At 43.2% G+C, this 20186-nt stretch overlaps 2 protein-coding genes across 4 annotated transcripts in view; one reads left to right on the forward strand and one right to left on the reverse strand.

Annotated features, from left to right (window-relative positions):
• On the reverse strand, positions 1–9277 carry LOC139574655 (DNA-directed RNA polymerase II subunit RPB7). 2 transcript variants are annotated; one of them, XM_071399418.1, is made up of 8 exons: positions 9161–9277; positions 3867–3976; positions 3467–3626; positions 2529–2579; positions 2363–2428; positions 2163–2234; positions 412–445; positions 1–303 (listed from the first exon to the last, which is right to left on the reverse strand). In XM_071399418.1, exons 1-8 carry the CDS (start codon positions 9227–9229, stop codon positions 290–292), a joined length of 576 nt encoding a protein of 191 aa, XP_071255519.1. In that variant the 5' UTR covers positions 9230–9277; the 3' UTR covers positions 1–289. The 2 variants fall into 2 exon arrangements, with proteins under 2 accessions (XP_071255519.1, XP_071255520.1); XM_071399419.1 differs by lacking the exon at positions 9161–9277 and adding an exon at positions 5797–5997.
• LOC139574653 (dynactin subunit 4-like) overlaps positions 9239–20186 on the forward strand; it is a 27256-nt gene continuing 16308 nt past the window's right edge. The window contains exons 1-7 of one of the 2 annotated variants that reach the window (XM_071399415.1): positions 9239–9373; positions 10324–10394; positions 10977–11155; positions 11607–11650; positions 14640–14747; positions 15895–15915; positions 16276–16349. In XM_071399415.1, the coding sequence (XP_071255516.1) occupies positions 9239–9373; positions 10324–10394; positions 10977–11155; positions 11607–11650; positions 14640–14747; positions 15895–15915; positions 16276–16349 (632 nt within the window). The remainder of the gene's footprint in view (positions 9374–10323; positions 10395–10976; positions 11156–11606; positions 11651–14639; positions 14748–15894; positions 15916–16275; positions 16350–20186) is intronic. The other variant, XM_071399416.1, reaches the window with a different exon arrangement.

Consider the following 20186-nt stretch of genomic DNA (forward strand, 5'->3'; position numbering starts at 1 on the left):
TTACCAAAAAATAAACATTTATTTCAGTTCAAGTTGTAGAAATACAATATACAACAGCAACTGAAGGGTAACTCAGACGATACAGCAACATAACCACCTGCTTATCAACAGGCTCTGTGTGGTTTCAATAGTAAGTATTCATACTGTGTCCCCACTTAGTACAGGATTTGTAGCAATACCACATTATCAACCTAGAAAAATATTTGTATTGACAGTACTGTATTGTCGTGGCATTTACATAAAATATGAGAGATGTATGATGATACATCAGCATAGCACTGCTGGTACATCAGCTGACAAGACCTGAGAACAGAAAAAGAGAAAAAAATGAATTACAGATCAATTAAATCTAAAAAATAAAAAGACACCTATGAATGAAGACGACTAATAAAAGTGAAAACTCCAACATACCCAGGTAATCGTCCATGAGGGATCCAATAGCAAACTGAAAAAGCAAATATTCAACATTACAACTTGCAGGGCTCTTTACAGAGATGAGACTATGGAAATATTTCATACTTTAGATAGATTGGCTTGCAATCTGTGAGGATATTATACTGTGCCTTCGGAAAGTATTCAAACACCTTGACCTTTTCACATTTTGTTACATTACAGCCTTATTCTATGATTGATTACATTGTTTTTCCCCCTCGTCAATCTACACACAATACCTCATAATGGTGAAGCAAAAACAGGTTAAAACTTTTGCTAATTTATATAAAAAATATAAAAAATGGATATCACATTCAAATAAATTATTCAGACCCTTTACTCAGTACTTTGTTGAAGCACCTTTAGCAGCAATTACAGCCTTGAGTCTTCTTGGGTATGATGCTAAAAGCTTGGGAAACCTGTACTTGGGGAGTTTCTCCAATTCCTCTCTGCAGATCCTCTCAAGCTCTGTCAGGTTGGATGGGGAGCGTTTTGCTGCACAGCTATTTTCAGGTCTCCCCAAAGATGTTCGATCGGGTTCAAGTCCGGGCTCTGGCTGGGCCAATCAAAGACATTCAGAGATGTGTCCCAAAGCCACCCATGCATTGTCTTGGCTGTGTGCTTAGGGTCATTGTTCTGGAGCAGGTTTTCATCAAGGATCTCTGTACTTTGCTCCGTTCATCTTTCCTTTGATCCTGACTAGTCTCCCAGTCCCTGAAAAACATCCCCACAACGTGATGCTGCCACCACTATGCTTCACTGTAGGGATGGTGCCAGGTTCTCCAGATATGACACTTGGCATTCAGGCCAAAGAGTTCAATCTTGGTTTCATCAGACCAGAGAATCTTGTTTCTCATGGTCCGAGAGTCCTTCATGTGCCTTTTGGCAAACTCCAAGTGTGCTGTCGTGTCTTTTACTTAGACATGGCTTCCGTCGGCCACTCTACCATAAAGGCCTGATTTGTGGAGTGCTGCAGAGATGGTTGTCCTTCTGGAAGGTTCTCCCATCTCCACAGAGGAACTCTAGAGCTCTGTCAGAGAGAGCATCGGGTTCTGGGTCCCTTCTCTCCCCCCCCCCCCCCCCGATTGCTCCGTTTGGCTGGGTGCTCAGCTCTAGGAAGAGTCTTGGATGTTACAAACTTCTTCCATTTAAGAATGACAGAGGCCACTGTGTTCTTGGGGACCATCAATGCTGAAGACATTTTTTGGTACCCTTCCCCAGCTAGGTGCCTCGACAGAATCCTGTCTCAGAGCTCTACAAACAATTTGTTTGACCTCATGGCTTGGTTTTTCCTCTGACATGCACTGTCAACTGTGGGACCTTATATAGACAGGTGTGTGCCTTAACAAAACATGTCCAATCAATTGTGTTTACCACAAGTGGACTCCAATCAAGTTGTAGAAACTTTTCAAGGATGATCAATGGAAACAAGATGCATCTGAGCTCAATTTTGAGTCTCATAGCAAAGGGTCTGAATACTTATGTAAATAATAATATTTGTATTTTTTATAAATTAGTAAACATTTCTAAAAACCTGTTTTCGCTTTGTTATTATAGGATATTGTGTGTAGATTGCTGATTTAAAAAAATATATATTTAATCAATTTTAGAATAAGGCTGTAACGTAACAAAATGTAGAAAAAGTCAAGAGGTCTGAATACTTTCCGAAGCCACTGTATAGGTCTGTCAGGTAGCATCCTTAGTTGACGGGGATTTGACAGCATACTCACAATGTCGTTTTTATCCACTCTTGTTCCCACGATCTTTAACCGAATCTCATCATCCTGTTGGATTACAATGTCCTAATGTGGAGAAGACAGAATCCTTAATAAGAAGACATGTATCCAACAGTTGTGTTACCTAAATATTAATTTAGTAAAATGGCACCCACACCACCACTATTTAGTGAAGAACTCATTTTAGATCTCACCTCATCAGTGGTCTTATAACAGGGAGGATTTGAGTTGGGGTCAAACTCCATCTCTGAGGGAATGGACTGCAGAAACAGTAAGTAACCACATTGACATTTTATTAAAGAGTTTATCAATAAAAAAAACATTCAACAACTAAAAGGAGACATTTCCATGTGGACCTACATGACGAGAGATGAAACAGGACATGGGGCCGATCTCTGTGAACAGTCCAACCTGAAAATAACGGAACATCTTGAATTATTAAAAATTTCACCATGAAAACAATACGATCTATTATTGTCCAGCCTTATTCAGATGGTAATGAGATCAAAGAAGATTTGTCTATGTCCCAAATGGCACCCTATTGACTGTGGTCAAAAGTAGTGCACTATAAAGGGAATAGGGTGTTTTTGTTCTACACAGTCTGAATAACTAACCCCTTTTTGCATAATGCTACTGATAGTTAAATAAAACTGTCCCATTGTTTCAGAGTGCTCCACCTCAAATATCAGCTTATGGACGCTCAAGATGATCTATCCCCCATCCTCTCCGTCATGGCAGACGCCCAGAAATATGTCTACATCTCAGTCATAGACTATCTTCCAAAGTCCCAGTTCACTGAGCCACTCAGGTGACTGTCTGTCAGCACTCAATGTTTTCATACAACCTCTCAGATTGTTTTCATGTACAGTACGTGATTTTTTTTTATTATTTTTTTTAAACATTTGTATGTATTCTTTTGTACCTAGAACAATGAATTTGGCCCACTGATTATTTTATTTGGCCCCCTAAGTTGGTGCCCCCCCAAAAAAATATTAATTGTTGGGGATAAAAGACTGTAAAAACACCACTAAATTAGCTCTGATTTAAATTTTGGAAATATATTCCAAAGTATTCCCATGCATAATAGAGAGATATGTGATTGTATAGAAATGGTAGCAAGGTTAGAAATAATGTTTTAGTCAAATACTATATCTGTTTGGGCTTCAATGCGGCAAATTTGCAGTCAACAAACTCTTTCTAATATTTCTAAAATCGTCCAGCGACTGAATCTAGTTGATGACCCCTGACATAGGGAATAGATTTCCATTTGGGACGTAGCCCTTGTTTTGTTTCCTTACTTTGTTGACCTGGGTAACCACGGCATCTACCACCTCGCCTTTGAATGGACGGAAGACAATAGCCTTGTACTTGACGGGGTAAAGCACGAATCCCCTGCCTGGTTGGATGACACCTGCACCAATGTTGTCAATGGTGGTCACCGCAATGACGAATCCATATCTGAAACAAGAGAATTACTGAGTCAATAACTGAACAAGCATATCAACATGATACTGGTCAAAACAACCAACCCAGTCTTGTGGAAGTGTCCAAACTGTAAAGACAATTTGTGGTATCTTGTTTACATTGAAATGTAGCCTGGAGTCCAAACTGAATGACTTAGTTTCACTACACTGAGCAATACTGAGTGTGGGTTCCAGGTTAATGAAAGGGAAGCTTCCCTGGCTCAATACTACTCACTTTCCTGTGCATGTTCCCTCCACCTCTGTGAAGAGCTTCTGTTTCACAGTGTTCAGGAGATTGGGACCAAAGTACCGAGGGTGGAGCAGGATCTCATGCTCCAGGGAAATCTGTGAATGATCATATATATATATATATAGTACCAGTCAAAAGTTTGGACACACCTACTCATTCAATGGAGTTGGACCGCAGAGTGAAGGAAAAGCAGCCAACAAGTGCTCAGCATATGTGTGAACTCCTTCAAGACTGTTGGAAAAGCATTCCTCATGAAGCTGGTTGAGAGAATGTTGAGAGTGTGCAAAGCTGTCATCAAGGCAAAGGGTGGTTACTTTGAAGAATCTAAAATCAATAATATATTTGGATTTGTTTAACACTTATTTGGTTACTACATGATTCCATATGTGTTATTTCATAGTTTTGATGTCTTCACTATTATTCTACAATGTATAAAAGTCAAAATAAAGAAAAACCCTTGAATGAGTAGGTGTCCAAACTTTTGACAGGTACTGTATATATAGTTAGTGTACAGTTTGTTTTTACAGTAGGTAACTTAGTACTGAACAAGTCATACTGTTTATAGCTGAGAATGACAGCAGTTACTTTCATTGAGTCTAAGGGTGTTTCCACATATAGCCCTCTTTAATGTGAACTCTGGGGTAAAAAAAAAAAAGCCAAAGAACTCAGGTATCTTTGTATTCACACTGCCCTTGCATTTGAATAAGGACTCAACTCTTTTGCCAGTTCACTTCACCTATTTTGTGGACAGAGTACTCTTTGCATGCACATTGCTATGTTAAGAAAATAACCAAGATCTTTTTCCAACATACACTCTGGGTTTTTACAAAGTGCAGGACAAGCCATTTAATCAGAATGTGTTATCTGACTGCTACTATTAGACATAATTCTAAATCAAAAGATACTGTTAACATGTACATTTGATGGCTAACAAAATAAATAGTAATATAATAACTGCAGAATAAATAATGCTGTAACTGAAAATTGTACACACAAGTTAGGCTACTGCCCCTTTAAAAGCTAGAATAGATTTTGTACCCAATGTTGCGATTTTCACCAAATATATTGTCTTCTCACACTTAAAATAGCGTATGAAGCTCTTAGCCTATTGATCACATATTGCAAACAAATACTATGACCTAAAAACGAATTTCTGTGCGTCCTTGACAATCGCTAATAAATAAAAAATGATGCACATTTGTACGTAATCTGGAGCAGCAGGCAGCCTAGTGGTTAGAGCGTTGGACTATTAACCGAAAGGTTGCAAATTCAAATCCCCCCAGCTGACAAGGTAAAACTCTGTCGGTCTGCCCCTGAACAGGCAGTTAACACACTGTTCCTAGGCCGTCATTGAAAATAAGAATTTGTTCTTAAACTGACTTGCCTAGTTAAATAAAGATACAATTAAAATCTCTATTTTGTGAGGAATTATGGCAGGGTTTAACGGTGTTGTTGTAGTAGTCTAGTGTGTGTTGCGGGAGTAATGACAAGCGAACATGGGGAACTTTACGTTCACAATATCCTAAAAACGGGAACCGGACCGCGTAATTCAAGCGAACCGAACTCAGACCACCTCTCGAGATGGCCTCAGTTCGGTTCGCTTCGGGGGCTCTTTTAAGGGGTCCGAGTTCCTTTGGAGTGTATCACACTGCACAAAAAAAACGCACGGAGGTCACAAACATTGGCTGAAAGGGTCCATGTATGAAAACACCTGGACCCTTTCACACCAAACACCAAAGTAACATGTAGCTTTCTTAAACTATCATCGCCAGACAGGTATCAAACAGTTAAATATGCTATTATGGACGTTAACAGAGCAGTTAGCTAGCCAACCGGCTAACAAAGCTAGCACTAGCGATAGCATAGTTAGCCAAGGGTGTTATCGTCACAAGATCATACAAATCGAACATCTTACATGATAAAACATGATTTCCCGCTGACGCTTCCTTGATTGTAGCCTTCTGTTTAATTTATCAGCAAGTACTAATTTAGTTATTTAATGTAACTCTTTTGCTTCTCAATGGAAGTGCAGTTATCTTTCAAAATTATTATTTAAGTCCAGCGGCACATCACAGGAAGACAGTAATGTTTGACTTCTGGAAAAAGTTTTACTTCCGGAGCATTAGATTCACAGCCTTTTTGTCCAATAATGTGATCACTGATTATGATTCAAGACAAAGATTCGTGGGCTTAAAAATAACAAATAATTAATTTTAAGAACAAGAATGAAGTTGAAATGTCTTTGGTTTTAAAAAGAAGCAACAGATGACATAAGACAAAAATGCATCCGACATGACACTGACAGGCCATCAGTCTTTTCCCATATAGACAACACATGCCTTGATTCACTGAGTGTCAGTCAGTCAAGGCAAAAGTAATTGATCAAAAACAGAACTTCAAGATTCATTCAATATTGACACTTCCATTGCGAAGCAAAAAAGTTACAGCAAATAACTCAAGTAGAAAATATGTATTCACCCAAAAAATTCAAATATATACAGTAAAATGCTGAGTGTAACAGAACATAATTATGAAATGAGTAGTTGATTGTAAGCAATCAATGCAATGTAAGCGCTTGTGATAGGCAGCATACTGAGGACCAGTGGAAGTATATGCCAAAACAATTATCTAAGACTAATATGAGTATGTGTCCCAAATGGCACCCACCCTATTCCCTACACTGTGCACTATTTTCTCAGTTCAAAAATAGTGCACTATATATGGAATAGGGTGCGATTTGGGATGCACACAATGGGTCATCACCGTTAGCATCATCTACCACAGTGTTTGACATTGGTCATTAGAAAGGGATTTGGCGTATTGAGATGTTCAGTCCCTTAAGAAGACTTCCTGTAGCTGGGTCTGTTAACTCCTCTGGCTCTCTCTCTCTGCCACCACATAATCTGTCTGGTTCACCACCAGCCCAACACCTGTTAACTCCTCTGGCTCTCTCTCTCCCACCACAGAACCTGTCTGGTTTACCACCAGCCCAGCACCTGTTAACTCCTCTGGCTCTCTCTCTGCCACCACAGAACCTGTCTGGTTCACCACCAGCCCAACACCTGTTAACTCCTCTGGCTCTCTCTCCCACCACAGAACCTGTCTGGTTCACCACCAGCCCAACACCTGTTAACTCCTCTGGCTCTCTCTCTGCCACCACAGAACCTGTCTGGTTCACCACCAGCCCAACACCTGTTAACTCCTCTGGCTCTCTCTCTCCCACCACAGAACCTGTCTGGTTCACCACCAGACCAACACCTGTTAACTCCTCTGGCTCTCTCTCCCACCACAGAACCTGTCTGGTTCACCACCAGCCCAACACCTGTTAACTCCTCTGGCTCTCTCTCTGCCACCACAGAACCTGTCTGGTTCACCACCAGCCCAACACCTGTTAACTCCTCTGGCTCTCTCTCTCCCACCACAGAACCTGTCTGGTTCACCACCAGACCAACACCTGTTAACTCCTCTCGCTCTCTCTCTAACACCACAGAACCTGTCTGGAAATGAGGTAAAACGGATTTATGTTTCCCGGCCACTAGGAGAGCCGCCTCTGGATGAACGTTTTCCTGTTTGCTTATGGCGGTATACAGCTCATTGAGTCCGGTCTTAGTGCCAGCATCGGTATGTGGTGGTATGTAGACAGCTTCGGAAAATACAGACGGAAACTCTCTCGGTAGATAGTGTGGTCTACAGCTTATCATGAGATACTCTACCTCAGGCGAGCAAAACCTTGAGACTTCCTTAGATATCGTGCACCAGCTTTTGTTTACAAATATACATAGACCTCCACCCCTTGTCTTACCAGAGGCTGCTGTTCTTTCCTGCCAATACAGTGTATAACCCACCAGCTGTATGATATTCATGTCATTGTTCAGCCACGACTCAGTGAAACATAAGATATTACAGTTTCTAATGTCGCGTTGGTAGGATATACGTTCTTTTAGTTTGTCCAATTTATTATCCAGCTATTGTATGTTGGCCAATAGTACATATGGCAAAGGCAGATTAGCCACTCGTAGGTGGATCCTCACAAAGCAAACCGATACCTCTTCCATCTTTTTCTCCTGCGAATGACAGGGATGAGCGCCTGTTCGGGTGTCTGAAGTACATCTCTCTCGTCTGACTCATTAAAGAGAAATTCTTTGTCCAGTTCAAGGTGAGTAATCGCTGTTTTGATTTTCAGAAGCTCTTTTCGGTCATAAGAGACAGTAGCAGCAACATTATGTACAAAATAAGTTACAAAAAAAATGAAAAAAACAAACAAAATAGCACAGTTGGTTAAGAGCCCATAAAATAGCAGGCATACCCTCATCTTTGGGATGAGTTGGACAGCAGCATGAAGGAAAAGCAGTCAACAAGTGTTCAGCATATGTGGGAAATTCCACAACAAAACCTAATACAGATAAGAATATAAAGTTTAAAATATATGGATGAGGCACCCTTTGCCTTGATGACAGCTTTGCATACTATTGGACATTCTCTCAACCAGCTTCACCTGGAATACCTGTTATATATTGCTGCACAGTCAGATCTAGAAGCATAAGCATTTCATTACACTCGCAATAACATCTGCTAACCATGTGTATATGACCAATAAAATTTGAGTTTATTTTTTATTTTATTTGGCTACTTTGAATAATCTAAAATATATTTGGATTTGTTTAACACTTTTTTGGTTACCACATGATTCCATATGTCTTATTTCATAGTGTTGATGTTTTCACTATTATTCTACAATGTAGAAAATTGTTTAAAAATTAAGAAAAACCCTTGAATGATGCACGCATGGAACAAAGCTTGCAGCCTGACAGGGTTCTCTACCTAGTTCATGGAGAGAACAAGATCCGATCGCCGTTGTCGACACTTTATTTTTGCCGGTATTGCAGTGAATTGCGTTCCCTAGAATGTGTGTCTCACGAGGTAAGTGACGAAAATGTCAACACTACTGTGACTAACTATCTCAATCCTAGAGATATCTAGGATTGGGTTGGTTTAAAATAAAACTTCACCTCACCAAAAAAACATTATCATAACCCACCAACCGGTGGCACCATCAACCAAACGACAACAGTAGGTGACGTCGACGCCTGGGGATTCATGCCGCGTTCAAAACAATTGGGAGCTCGGAACTCCCCGACTTCATACGTCAGCGCCTAAAAAACAACTGGTAATTTAAAAAAAAACGAGCTCAGACTGAGAAAAATCGATTTGAACGGCCACCCAACTCGGAATTCCAACTCAGGAACTCGGGCCTCTTTCCGGAGCTCCAACTTTCCTACCTGAAGATCACTGACGTCATTATTTGATCTCGTATTCTTCCGTGTTCCCAGTTCTTCTGAACGCGGCATCAGTTAGAGATGGCGTCCCTTTTGCAGCCTGACAGGGTTCTCTACCTAGTTCATGGAGAGAAAAAGATCCGATCGCCGTTGTCGACACTTTATTTTTGCCGGTATTGCAGTGAATTGCGTTCCCTAGAATGTGTGTCTCACGAGGTAAGTGACGAAAATGTCAACACTACTGTGACTAACTATCTCAATCCTAGAGATATCTAGCTAGCTCGTAGCGTTAGCGGTTTGGGAGGGATTGGTCAACATAGTCCAGCCCCCGTACAATAAACATTTTAATGTTATTTGCCATATCGCACGCCAATCAACATTTATTAAACAGCTCTGTCGTGTGATTGGTCGGATATGTCGTCTTTACTTCCGTCCTACTTTCATAATTTTGTACGTTTATCTAGCTACCTAGCTAAGCTAACTGTTATCAAGCAAGACAGCTAGCCAAAAAACACAATACATCGTTTGTGTTCACTATTAACTTATTTTGTCCAATTAACAGTGACACAAATTCCCACTGGAAATACAATTTAAACTCAACAAGCATTTTTAATTTTTAGCTAGCTTCACAGCCTCCTAGCTGGCTAACGTACTCCATTCGTCACCACACCCAGACAGATCGACCACAATGCGGTCTCAGATCTAGCAAACACATTTTGACGAGTTCGTTATTCTTGTGAAATATCTTATTTAGGTAACTGGCTAACTATTTATCTAGTCGATACGTGCCACGTCAGACAGCTATGATTGTTCATTTACACAGCCACAGAACTGACAGTGACCCTCACCACAGAAACTCACATTTTATTATACTGAAGCTGATAGGATGCTAACGCATACTAATCATGTTTCAGCGTGAACCAATATCTATCTGTGCAGTTATAACTACTAGTTAGCTACGATGGAAAGCAATACACATTCATATATTCCCACTAACCACAGTTCATAATAATGGCCGGGAACGGTGCAAATTGAATGGCATCAACCAGGTGTTTGATGTATTTGATACCATTCCACGAATTCCGCTCCAGTCATTAACACAAGCCCGTTCTCCCCAAATAAGGTGCCACTAACATAGATTGTTGAATGCTGTCTCTGGTTTCTAGGTGGACTCACATTACTGTCCAAGCTGCCTGGAGAATATGCCTTCAGCAGAGGCAAAGCTGAAGAAGAACAGGTGAGAAACATTTGCAACTGAGCATCAGCATATAGACCTGTTATATACGGTCTATGGCATAGACTTATTCCTTATTGTGTAGCCATTGACAATGGTCACTGCATCCAGCCTACATTTCCCAGCTCTCTGTTTTGTTCTAGGAAGAGGATATTCAACCAGCTGAACGAAAACTTCAGGTTAGGCATAGAGGTTAAGCTTAGGGTTATCTATCAATCATGTTTATTTTCTATATTAATGCTGGAAATTGCCAGGGACCTCAAGATACGATATTATCACGATACTTGGAGAACAAGTTCTGAAGGAAAAATTCTGGCGTTTTGGTGCAGGTACAGCCAATTATCGCAAAAATAATATTTCAAAAATGAATATCCCGATATGTAACTATTAACCCCCCCTCCATCACTATTATATATGTAATTCTGTGGGGTTGAATATTAGGTTAAGGTTAGTTATAGCCTAGTTTAGGGTTAAGGAAAGCCATAAAAGCTAGCATTGGGTTTGAGTACTACGACTATTTCTTCCGATTGAAGAACAAAGGTAGTGTTTATAACTAGCTATACCTTCTTTCTCTGCGTGCCCCAGGTGTGCCAACTGCTTCGACTGCCCATGCTGCATGCACACCCTGTCCACCCGGGCAACCAACATCCCAGCCCCTCTTCCTGACGACCCCAGCAAGACGGCCATGAAGAAGGCCTATTACCTGGCCTGTGGCTTCTGTCGCTGGACATCCAGAGATGTGGGCATGGCTGACAAGTCTGTGGGTGAGTGCCAGGCCTACCTTACTGTTGATGATGATGATGATGAGATATTGGACTGTTGACTATGTTTATATTGGGCCTTTGTTAAACTTGGCCAACTATTCTGTGGCTGAGTGAGTGTGAGAAGTGGCTTCAACCAAATCAAATAGCAAACCTAGCTGATGATCCTAGTTACTAAGCTACTGAAGGAAGTGTCCCCCCCCCCCGTCCCCCCCTGCACTGGTGATGAGGGGGAGATATATGGGACTGACTTGTTAATAGTCTATGTTAGAATGGTTCAAATGCTAAACAAATTAATATCTGATGTATGGAGCTTTGTTTGTAATTGTAACTCTGAATAGAGATGTGTCCCTTATCATGTACATGACTAGTAGCCTACATGTCTGTTATGTGATTGACTTGTTTTCTGGAGGACTATTTCACTTGTATTGTTTTTTGTGTGTCTTCACTTCAGCCAGTGGAGGATGGCAGGAGCCGGACAACCCTCATACTCAACGGGTATGTTGCCTTCCTTTTGGTCTGATCTATTTTCTCTCTCAAGTGTTGCTCACATGTTGAGCTAGACAACCCCAGGCCGTAGAATGTTGTGACACTGGAAGTTACATAGAGTCTATTGTAATTGATGCTGTATTTAAAAACCCCCACTGTGTGATCAACCACAAATAGACACACTCCTGATACAGGCCCCAGGCGTAAGTATTGGCTTTGACTTGTGCTTTCTACTATTTATTTACTGCTGGTAATATACATGGGTGGGGCGGCAGGTAGCCTAGTGGTTAGAGTGTAGGGGCGGCAGGTAGCCTAGTGGTTAGAGTGTAGGGGCGGCAGGTAGCCTAGTGGTTAGAGTGTAGGGGCGGCAGGTAGCCTAGTGGTTAGAGTGTAGGGACGGCAGGTAGCCTAGTGGTTAGAGTGTAGGGGCGGCAGGTAGCCTAGTGGTTAGAGTGTAGGGACGGCAGGTAGCCTAGTGGTTAGAGTGTAGGGGCGGCAGGTAGCCTAGTGGTTAGAGAGTAGGGGCGGCAGGTAGCCTAGTGGTTAGAGCGTAGGGGCGGCAGGTAGCCTAGTGGTTAGAGCGTAGGGGCGGCAGGTAGCCTAGTGGTTAGAGCGTAGGGACGGCAGGTAGCCTAGTGGTTAGAGAGTAGGGGCGGCAGGTAACCTAGTGGTTAGAGAGTAGGGGCGGCAGGTAGCCTAGTGGTTAGAGCGTAGGGGCGGCAGGTAGCCTAGTGGTTAGAGCGTAGGGGCGGCAGGTAGCCTAGTGGTTAGAGCGTAGGGGCGGCAGGTAGCCTAGTGGTTAGAGCGTAGGGGCGGCAGGTAGCCTAGTGGTTAGAGCGTAGGGGCGGCAGGTAGCCTAGTGGTTAGAGCGTAGGGGCGGCAGGTAGCCTAGTGGTTAGAGCGTAGGGGCGGCAGGTAGCCTAGTGGTTAGAGCGTAGGGGCGGCAGGTAGCCTAGTGGTTAGAGCGTAGGGGCGGCAGGTAGCCTAGTGGTTAGAGCGTAGGGGCGGCAGGTAGCCTAGTGGTTAGAGCGTAGGGGCGGCAGGTAGCCTAGTGGTTAGAGCGTAGGGGCGGCAGGTAGCCTAGTGGTTAGAGCGTAGGGGCGGCAGGTAGCCTAGTGGTTAGAGCGTAGGGGCGGCAGGTAGCCTAGTGGTTAGAGCGTAGGGGCGGCAGGTAGCCTAGTGGTTAGAGCGTAGGGGCGGCAGGTAGCCTAGTGGTTAGAGCGTAGGGGCGGCAGGTAGCCTAGTGGTTAGAGCGTAGGGGCGGCAGGTAGCCTAGTGGTTAGAGCGTAGGGGCGGCAGGTAACCTAGTGGTTAGAGCGTAGGGGCGGCAGGTAGCCTAGTGGTTAGAGCGTAGGGGCGGCAGGTAGCCTAGTGGTTAGAGCGTAGGGGCGGCAGGTAGCCTAGTGGTTAGAGCGTAGGGGCGGCAGGTAGCCTAGTGGTTAGAGCGTAGGGGCGGCAGGTAGCCTAGTGGTTAGAGCGTAGGGGCGGCAGGTAGCCTAGTGGTTAGAGCGTAGGGGCGGCAGGTAGCCTAGTGGTTAGAGCGTAGGGGCGGCAGGTAGCCTAGTGGTTAGAGCGTAGGGGCGGCAGGTAGCCTAGTGGTTAGAGCGTAGGGGCGGCAGGTAGCCTAGTGGTTAGAGCGTAGGGGCGGCAGGTAGCCTAGTGGTTAGAGCGTAGGGGCGGCAGGTAGCCTAGTGGTTAGAGCGTAGGGGCGGCAGGTAGCCTAGTGGTTAGAGCGTAGGGACGACAGGTAGCCTAGTGGTTAGAGCGTAGGGACGGCAGGTAGCCTAGTGGTTAGAGCGTAGGGACGGCAGGTAGCCTAGTGGTTAGAGCGTGGGGACGGCAGGTAGCCTAGTGGTTAGAGCGTGGGGGCGGCAGGTAGCCTAGTGGTTAGAGCGTGGGGGCGGCAGGTAGCCTAGTGGTTAGAGCGTGGGGGCGGCAGGTAGCCTAGTGGTTAGAGCGTGGGGGCGGCAGGTAGCCTAGTGGTTAGAGCGTGGGGGCGGCAGGTAGCCTAGTGGTTAGAGCGTGGGGGCGGCAGGTAGCCTAGTGGTTAGAGCGTGGGGGCGGCAGGTAGCCTAGTGGTTAGAGCGTGGGGGCGGCAGGTAGCCTAGTGGTTAGAGCGTGGGGGCGGCAGGTAGCCTAGTGGTTAGAGCGTGGGGGCGGCAGGTAGCCTAGTGGTTAGAGCGTGGGGGCGGCAGGTAGCCTAGTGGTTAGAGCGTGGGGGCGGCAGGTAGCCTAGTGGTTAGAGCGTGGGGGCGGCAGGTAGCCTAGTGGTTAGAGCGTGGGGGCGGCTGGTAGCCTAGTGGTTAGAGCGTGGGGGCGGCTGGTAGCCTAGTGGTTAGAGCGTGGGGGCGGCAGGTAGCCTAGTGGTTAGAGCGTGGGGGCGGCAGGTAGCCTAGTGGCTAGAGCGTGGGGGCGGCTGGTAGCCTAGTGGCTAGAGCGTGGGGGCGGCTGGTAGCCTAGTGGTTAGAGCGTGGGGGCGGCAGGTAGCCTAGTGGTTAGAGCGTGGGGGCGGCAGGTAGCCTAGTGGTTAGAGTGTGGGGGCGGCAGGTAGCCTAGTGGTTAGAGCGTGGGGACGGCAGGTAGCCTAGTGGTTAGAGCGTAGGGGCGGCAGGTAGCCTAGTGGTTAGAGCGTAGGGGCGGCAGGTAGCCTAGTGGTTAGAGCGTTGGGTCGGTAACGTAAAGGTTGCTAAATCGAATCCTCCGAGCTGACAAGGTAAAACTCTGTCGTTCTGCCCCCGGAACAAGGCAGTTAACCCACTGTTCCTAGGCCGTCATTGTAAATAAGAATTTGTTCTTAACTGACTTGCCTAGTTAAATAAAGGTGAAATAATAAATCAAAGGGGTATGCTGATGAGATATATATATACTGTATACATGGTTCTCTGTTCTGTCATTTCCTCCTCCTATTATAATAATAGTATCCTATGACAGTCAGACTCATGCTATGTGTATTCTTCCTCCAGAGACTCATGGTATTGTTGGGTATTTCTTTTCTCAGATCAATAAACTGATAGAGTATTACCAGCAGCTGGCCCAGAGGGAGAAACTGGAGAGGGACAGGAAGAAGCTGGCCAGGAGACGACCCTATATGCCACTGGCCTTCTCGGTACACCACACACACACACACACACACACACACACACACACACACACACACACACACACACACACTGGCAGATAACATGCTCAGCTTTCACACTTCTCTCTGGAATACGAACTTGGCTTTTTTTATACGGTAAACCTCTCTCAATAACCACAACCCAGCTCTCACTTTGTTTTAATTTTTATAATGAGCATTCTCAAATATGCTTTTAATCTTTGTTTGTTGTGATGGTTATGGCTGTTTTATTAACCCTGCTGGTGGCAGAATCTGAAATTAACAATGCAACTATTTCTGAATAGCCTACATAATGTTATGTTCCAGTATGTTTACATTGATTAAACTGCATGTGTAGTTCATGTGTATGGACAGAAGGACTGGTTTAGGTTAGAACCTGGGGCATACTGGAACATTGAGTCACTATAAGCTAGCTGTGTGCTAGCTATATAACGTTACTAGCTACTGCAGCTGAAGAGTCACTATAAGCTAGCTATTTAACGTTATTAGCTACTGCAGCTGAAGAGTCACTATAAGCTAGCTGTGTGCTAGCTAGCTATATACTAGCTACTGCAGCTGACGAGTCACTCACTATAAGCTAGCTGTGTGCTAGCTAGCTATATACTAGCTACAGCAGCTGAAGGGTCACTATAAGCTAGCTGTGTGCTAGCTAGCTATATACTAGCTACTGCAGCTGAAGGGCCACTATAAGCTATCTGTGTGTTAGCTAGCTATATACTAGCTACTGCAGCTGAAGGTTCACAATAAGCTAGCTGTGTGTTAGCTAGCTATATACTAGCTTCTGCAGCTGAAGAGTCACTATAAGCTAGCTGCTAGCTGTGTGTTAGCTAGCTATATACTAGCTACTGCAGCTGAAGAGTCACTATAAGCTAGCTGCTAGCTGTTTGCTAGCTAGCTATATACTAGCTACTGCAGCTGAAGAGTCACTATAAGTTAGCTGCTAGTTGTGTGCTAGCTAGCTATATACTAGCTACTGCAGCTGAAGAGTCTTCAGCTCTACCACTAATGCTTTTCTGTTGCTGTTGCATGTCGTCAGTTACCTGCCATGACTGCTGCTTTGGTTTCACTTGATACGTTCTTCTTTGTCTTTGCTTCTGCACGCTGATATGTTGGTTTTAACCCCTCCGTCCCCCAGCAACACACTATTCATGTGGTGGTGAGTTGTATTTTTCACAACTTTGATAGTCAAACACTGTTCTCTCTCTCGGGAAATGTAATGTTAAAACTGATTTTAGCCTATTGTATAGTAGACGTTTGTAACTCACTGTGAACATAAAGATTTGTGTTCTCTTTGTTCAAACCAAAAATATTTCTCTAGGTTTGGTTTATTTCTTTAGCTTCGATCACAATTTTATTTTAGGCATTTATGCTAGTAAATGTTTTCCTAATTTAGATATTTTATAAATCTAAATATTTCCAGTTATCAATAGAAATGCCAGGGTTTCCTCTTCTGTAAGTCATGGTGATGTCTTGTCTGTGAGTTAGTTGACATTTGTGGTTGTGTTGCTCTGTAAAGGAGAAGTATGGTCTGGGTACCAGACTACAGAGACAGAGACCTGGAGCTCCTATCACCAGTCTGGCTGGTCTTTCGTGAGTATTACATTCCATTCACACAAATGTTATTGTCCATAACGTATGAGTATCACATCCTGGTACTATACGGCACCATTCCTTTATATTCTCCTTAACGTATGAGTATCACATCCTGGTACTATACGGCACCATTCCTTTATATTGTCCTTAACCTATGAGTATCACATCCTGGTACTATACGGCACCATTCATTTATATTGTCCATAACGTATGAGTATCACATCCTGGTACTATACGGCACCATTCCTTTATATTGTCCTTAACCTATGAGTATCACATCCTGGTACTATACGGCACCATTCCTTTATATTGTCCTTAACCTATGAGTATCACATCCTGGTACTATACGGCACAATTCCTTTATATTGTCCTTAACCTATGAGTATCACATCCTGGTACTATACGGCACCATTCCTTTATATTGTCCTTAACCTATGAGTATCACATCCTGGTACTATACGGCACCATTCCTTTATATTGTCCTTAAACTATGAGTATCGCATCCTGGTACTATACGGCACCATTCCTTTATATTGTCCTTAACCTGTGAGTATCACATCCTGGTACTATACGGCACCATTCCTTTATATTGTCCTTAACCTGTGAGTATCGCATCCTGGTACTATACGGCACCATTCCTTTATATTGTCCTTAACCTATGAGTATCACATCCTGGTACTATACGGCACAATTCCTTTATATTGTCCTTAACCTATGAGTATCACATCCTGGTACTATACGGCACCATTCCTTTATATTGTCCTTAACCTGTGAGTATCACATCCTGGTACTATACGGCACCATTCCTTTATATTGTCCTTAACCTATGAGTATCACATCCTGGTACTATACGGCACCATTCCTTTATATTGTCCTTAAACTATGAGTATCACATCCTGGTACTATACGGCACCATTCCTTTATATTGTCCTTAACCTGTGAGTATCACATCCTGGTACTATACGGCACCATTCCTTTATATTGTCCTTAACCTGTGAGTATCACATCCTGGTACTATACGGCACCATTCCTTTATATTGTCCTTAACCTGTGAGTATCACATCCTGGTACTATACGGCACCATTCCTTTATATTGTCCTTAACCTATGAGTATCACATCCTGGTACTATACGGCACCATTCCTTTATATTGTCCTTAACCTATGAGTATCACATCCTGGTACTATACGGCACCATTCCTTTATATTGTCCTTAACCTGTGAGTATCACATCCTGGTACTATACGGCACCATTCCTTTACATTGTCCTTAACGTATGAGTATCACATCCTGGTACTATACGGCACCATTCCTTTATATTGTCCTTAACCTATGAGTATCACATCCTGGTACTATACGGCACCATTCCTTTATATTGTCCTTAAACTATGAGTATCACATCCTGGTACTATACGGCACCATTCCTTTATATTGTCCTTAACCTGTGAGTATCACATCCTGGTACTATACGGCACCATTCCTTTATATTGTCCTTAACCTGTGAGTATCACATCCTGGTACTATACGGCACCATTCCTTTATATTGTCCTTAACCTATGAGTATCACATCCTGGTACTATACGGCACCATTCCTTTATATTGTCCTTAAACTATGAGTATCACATCCTGGTACTATACGGCACCATTCCTTTATATTGTCCTTAACCTGTGAGTATCACATCCTGGTACTATACGGCACCATTCCTTTATATTGTCCTTAACCTGTGAGTATCACATCCTGGTACTATACGGCACCATTCCTTTATATTGTCCTTAACCTGTGAGTATCACATCCTGGTACTATACGGCACCATTCCTTTATATTGTCCTTAACCTGTGAGTATCACATCCTGGTACTATACGGCACCATTCCTTTATATTGTCCTTAACCTGTGAGTATCACATCCTGGTACTATACGGCACCATTCCTTTATATTGTCCTTAACCTGTGAGTATCACATCCTGGTACTATACGGCACCATTCCTTTATATTGTCCTTAACCTGTGAGTATCACATCCTGGTACTATACGGCACCATTCCTTTATATTGTCCTTAACCTGTGAGTATCACATCCTGGTACTATACGGCACCATTCCTTTATATTGTCCTTAAACTATGAGTATCGCATCCTGGTACTATACGGCACCATTCCTTTATATTGTCCTTAACCTGTGAGTATCACATCCTGGTACTATACGGCACCATTCCTTTATATTGTCCTTAACCTGTGAGTATCACATCCTGGTACTATACGGCACCATTCCTTTATATTGTCCTTAACCTGTGAGTATCACATCCTGGTACTATACGGCACCATTCCTTTATATTGTCCTTAACCTGTGAGTATCACATCCTGGTACTATACGGCACCATTCCTTTATATTGTCCTTAACCTGTGAGTATCACATCCTGGTACTATACGGCACCATTCCTTTATATTGTCCTTAAACTATGAGTATCACATCCTGGTACTATACGGCACCATTCCTTTATATTGTCCTTAACCTGTGAGTATCACATCCTGGTACTATACGGCACCATTCCTTTATATTGTCCTTAACCTGTGAGTATCACATCCTGGTACTATACGGCACCATTCCTTTATATTGTCCTTAACCTGTGAGTATCACATCCTGGTACTATACGGCACCATTCCTTTATATTGTCCTTAACCTATGAGTATCACATCCTGGTACTATACGGCACCATTCCTTTATATTGTCCTTAACCTATGAGTATCACATCCTGGTACTATACGGCACCATTCCTTTATATTGTCCTTAACCTGTGAGTATCACATCCTGGTACTATACGGCACCATTCCTTTACATTGTCCTTAACGTATGAGTATCACATCCTGGTACTATACGGCACCATTCCTTTATATTGTCCTTAACCTATGAGTATCACATCCTGGTACTATACGGCACCATTCCTTTATATTGTCCTTAAACTATGAGTATCACATCCTGGTACTATACGGCACCATTCCTTTATATTGTCCTTAACCTGTGAGTATCACATCCTGGTACTATACGGCACCATTCCTTTATATTGTCCTTAACCTGTGAGTATCACATCCTGGTACTATACGGCACCATTCCTTTATATTGTCCTTAACCTATGAGTATCACATCCTGGTACTATACGGCACCATTCCTTTATATTGTCCTTAACCTGTGAGTATCACATCCTGGTACTATACGGCACCATTCCTTTATATTGTCCTTAACCTGTGAGTATCACATCCTGGTACTATACGGCACCATTCCTTTATATTGTCCTTAACCTGTGAGTATCACATCCTGGTACTATACGGCACCATTCCTTTATATTGTCCTTAACCTGTGAGTATCACATCCTGGTACTATACGGCACCATTCCTTTATATTGTCCTTAACCTGTGAGTATCACATCCTGGTACTATACGGCACCATTCCTTTATATTGTCCTTAACCTGTGAGTATCACATCCTGGTACTATACGGCACCATTCCTTTATATTGTCCTTAACCTGTGAGTATCACATCCTGGTACTATACGGCACCATTCCTTTATATTGTCCTTAAACTATGAGTATCGCATCCTGGTACTATACGGCACCATTCCTTTATATTGTCCTTAACCTGTGAGTATCACATCCTGGTACTATACGGCACCATTCCTTTATATTGTCCTTAACCTATGAGTATCACATCCTGGTACTATACGGCACCATTCCTTTATATTGTCCTTAACCTATGAGTATCACATCCTGGTACTATACGGCACCATTCCTTTATATTGTCCTTAACCTGTGAGTATCACATCCTGGTACTATACGGCACAATTCCTTT

The sequence above is a fragment of the Salvelinus alpinus genome, chromosome 4, assembly GCF_045679555.1.
Source record: "Salvelinus alpinus chromosome 4, SLU_Salpinus.1, whole genome shotgun sequence".
NCBI lineage: Eukaryota > Metazoa > Chordata > Actinopteri > Salmoniformes > Salmonidae > Salvelinus > Salvelinus alpinus.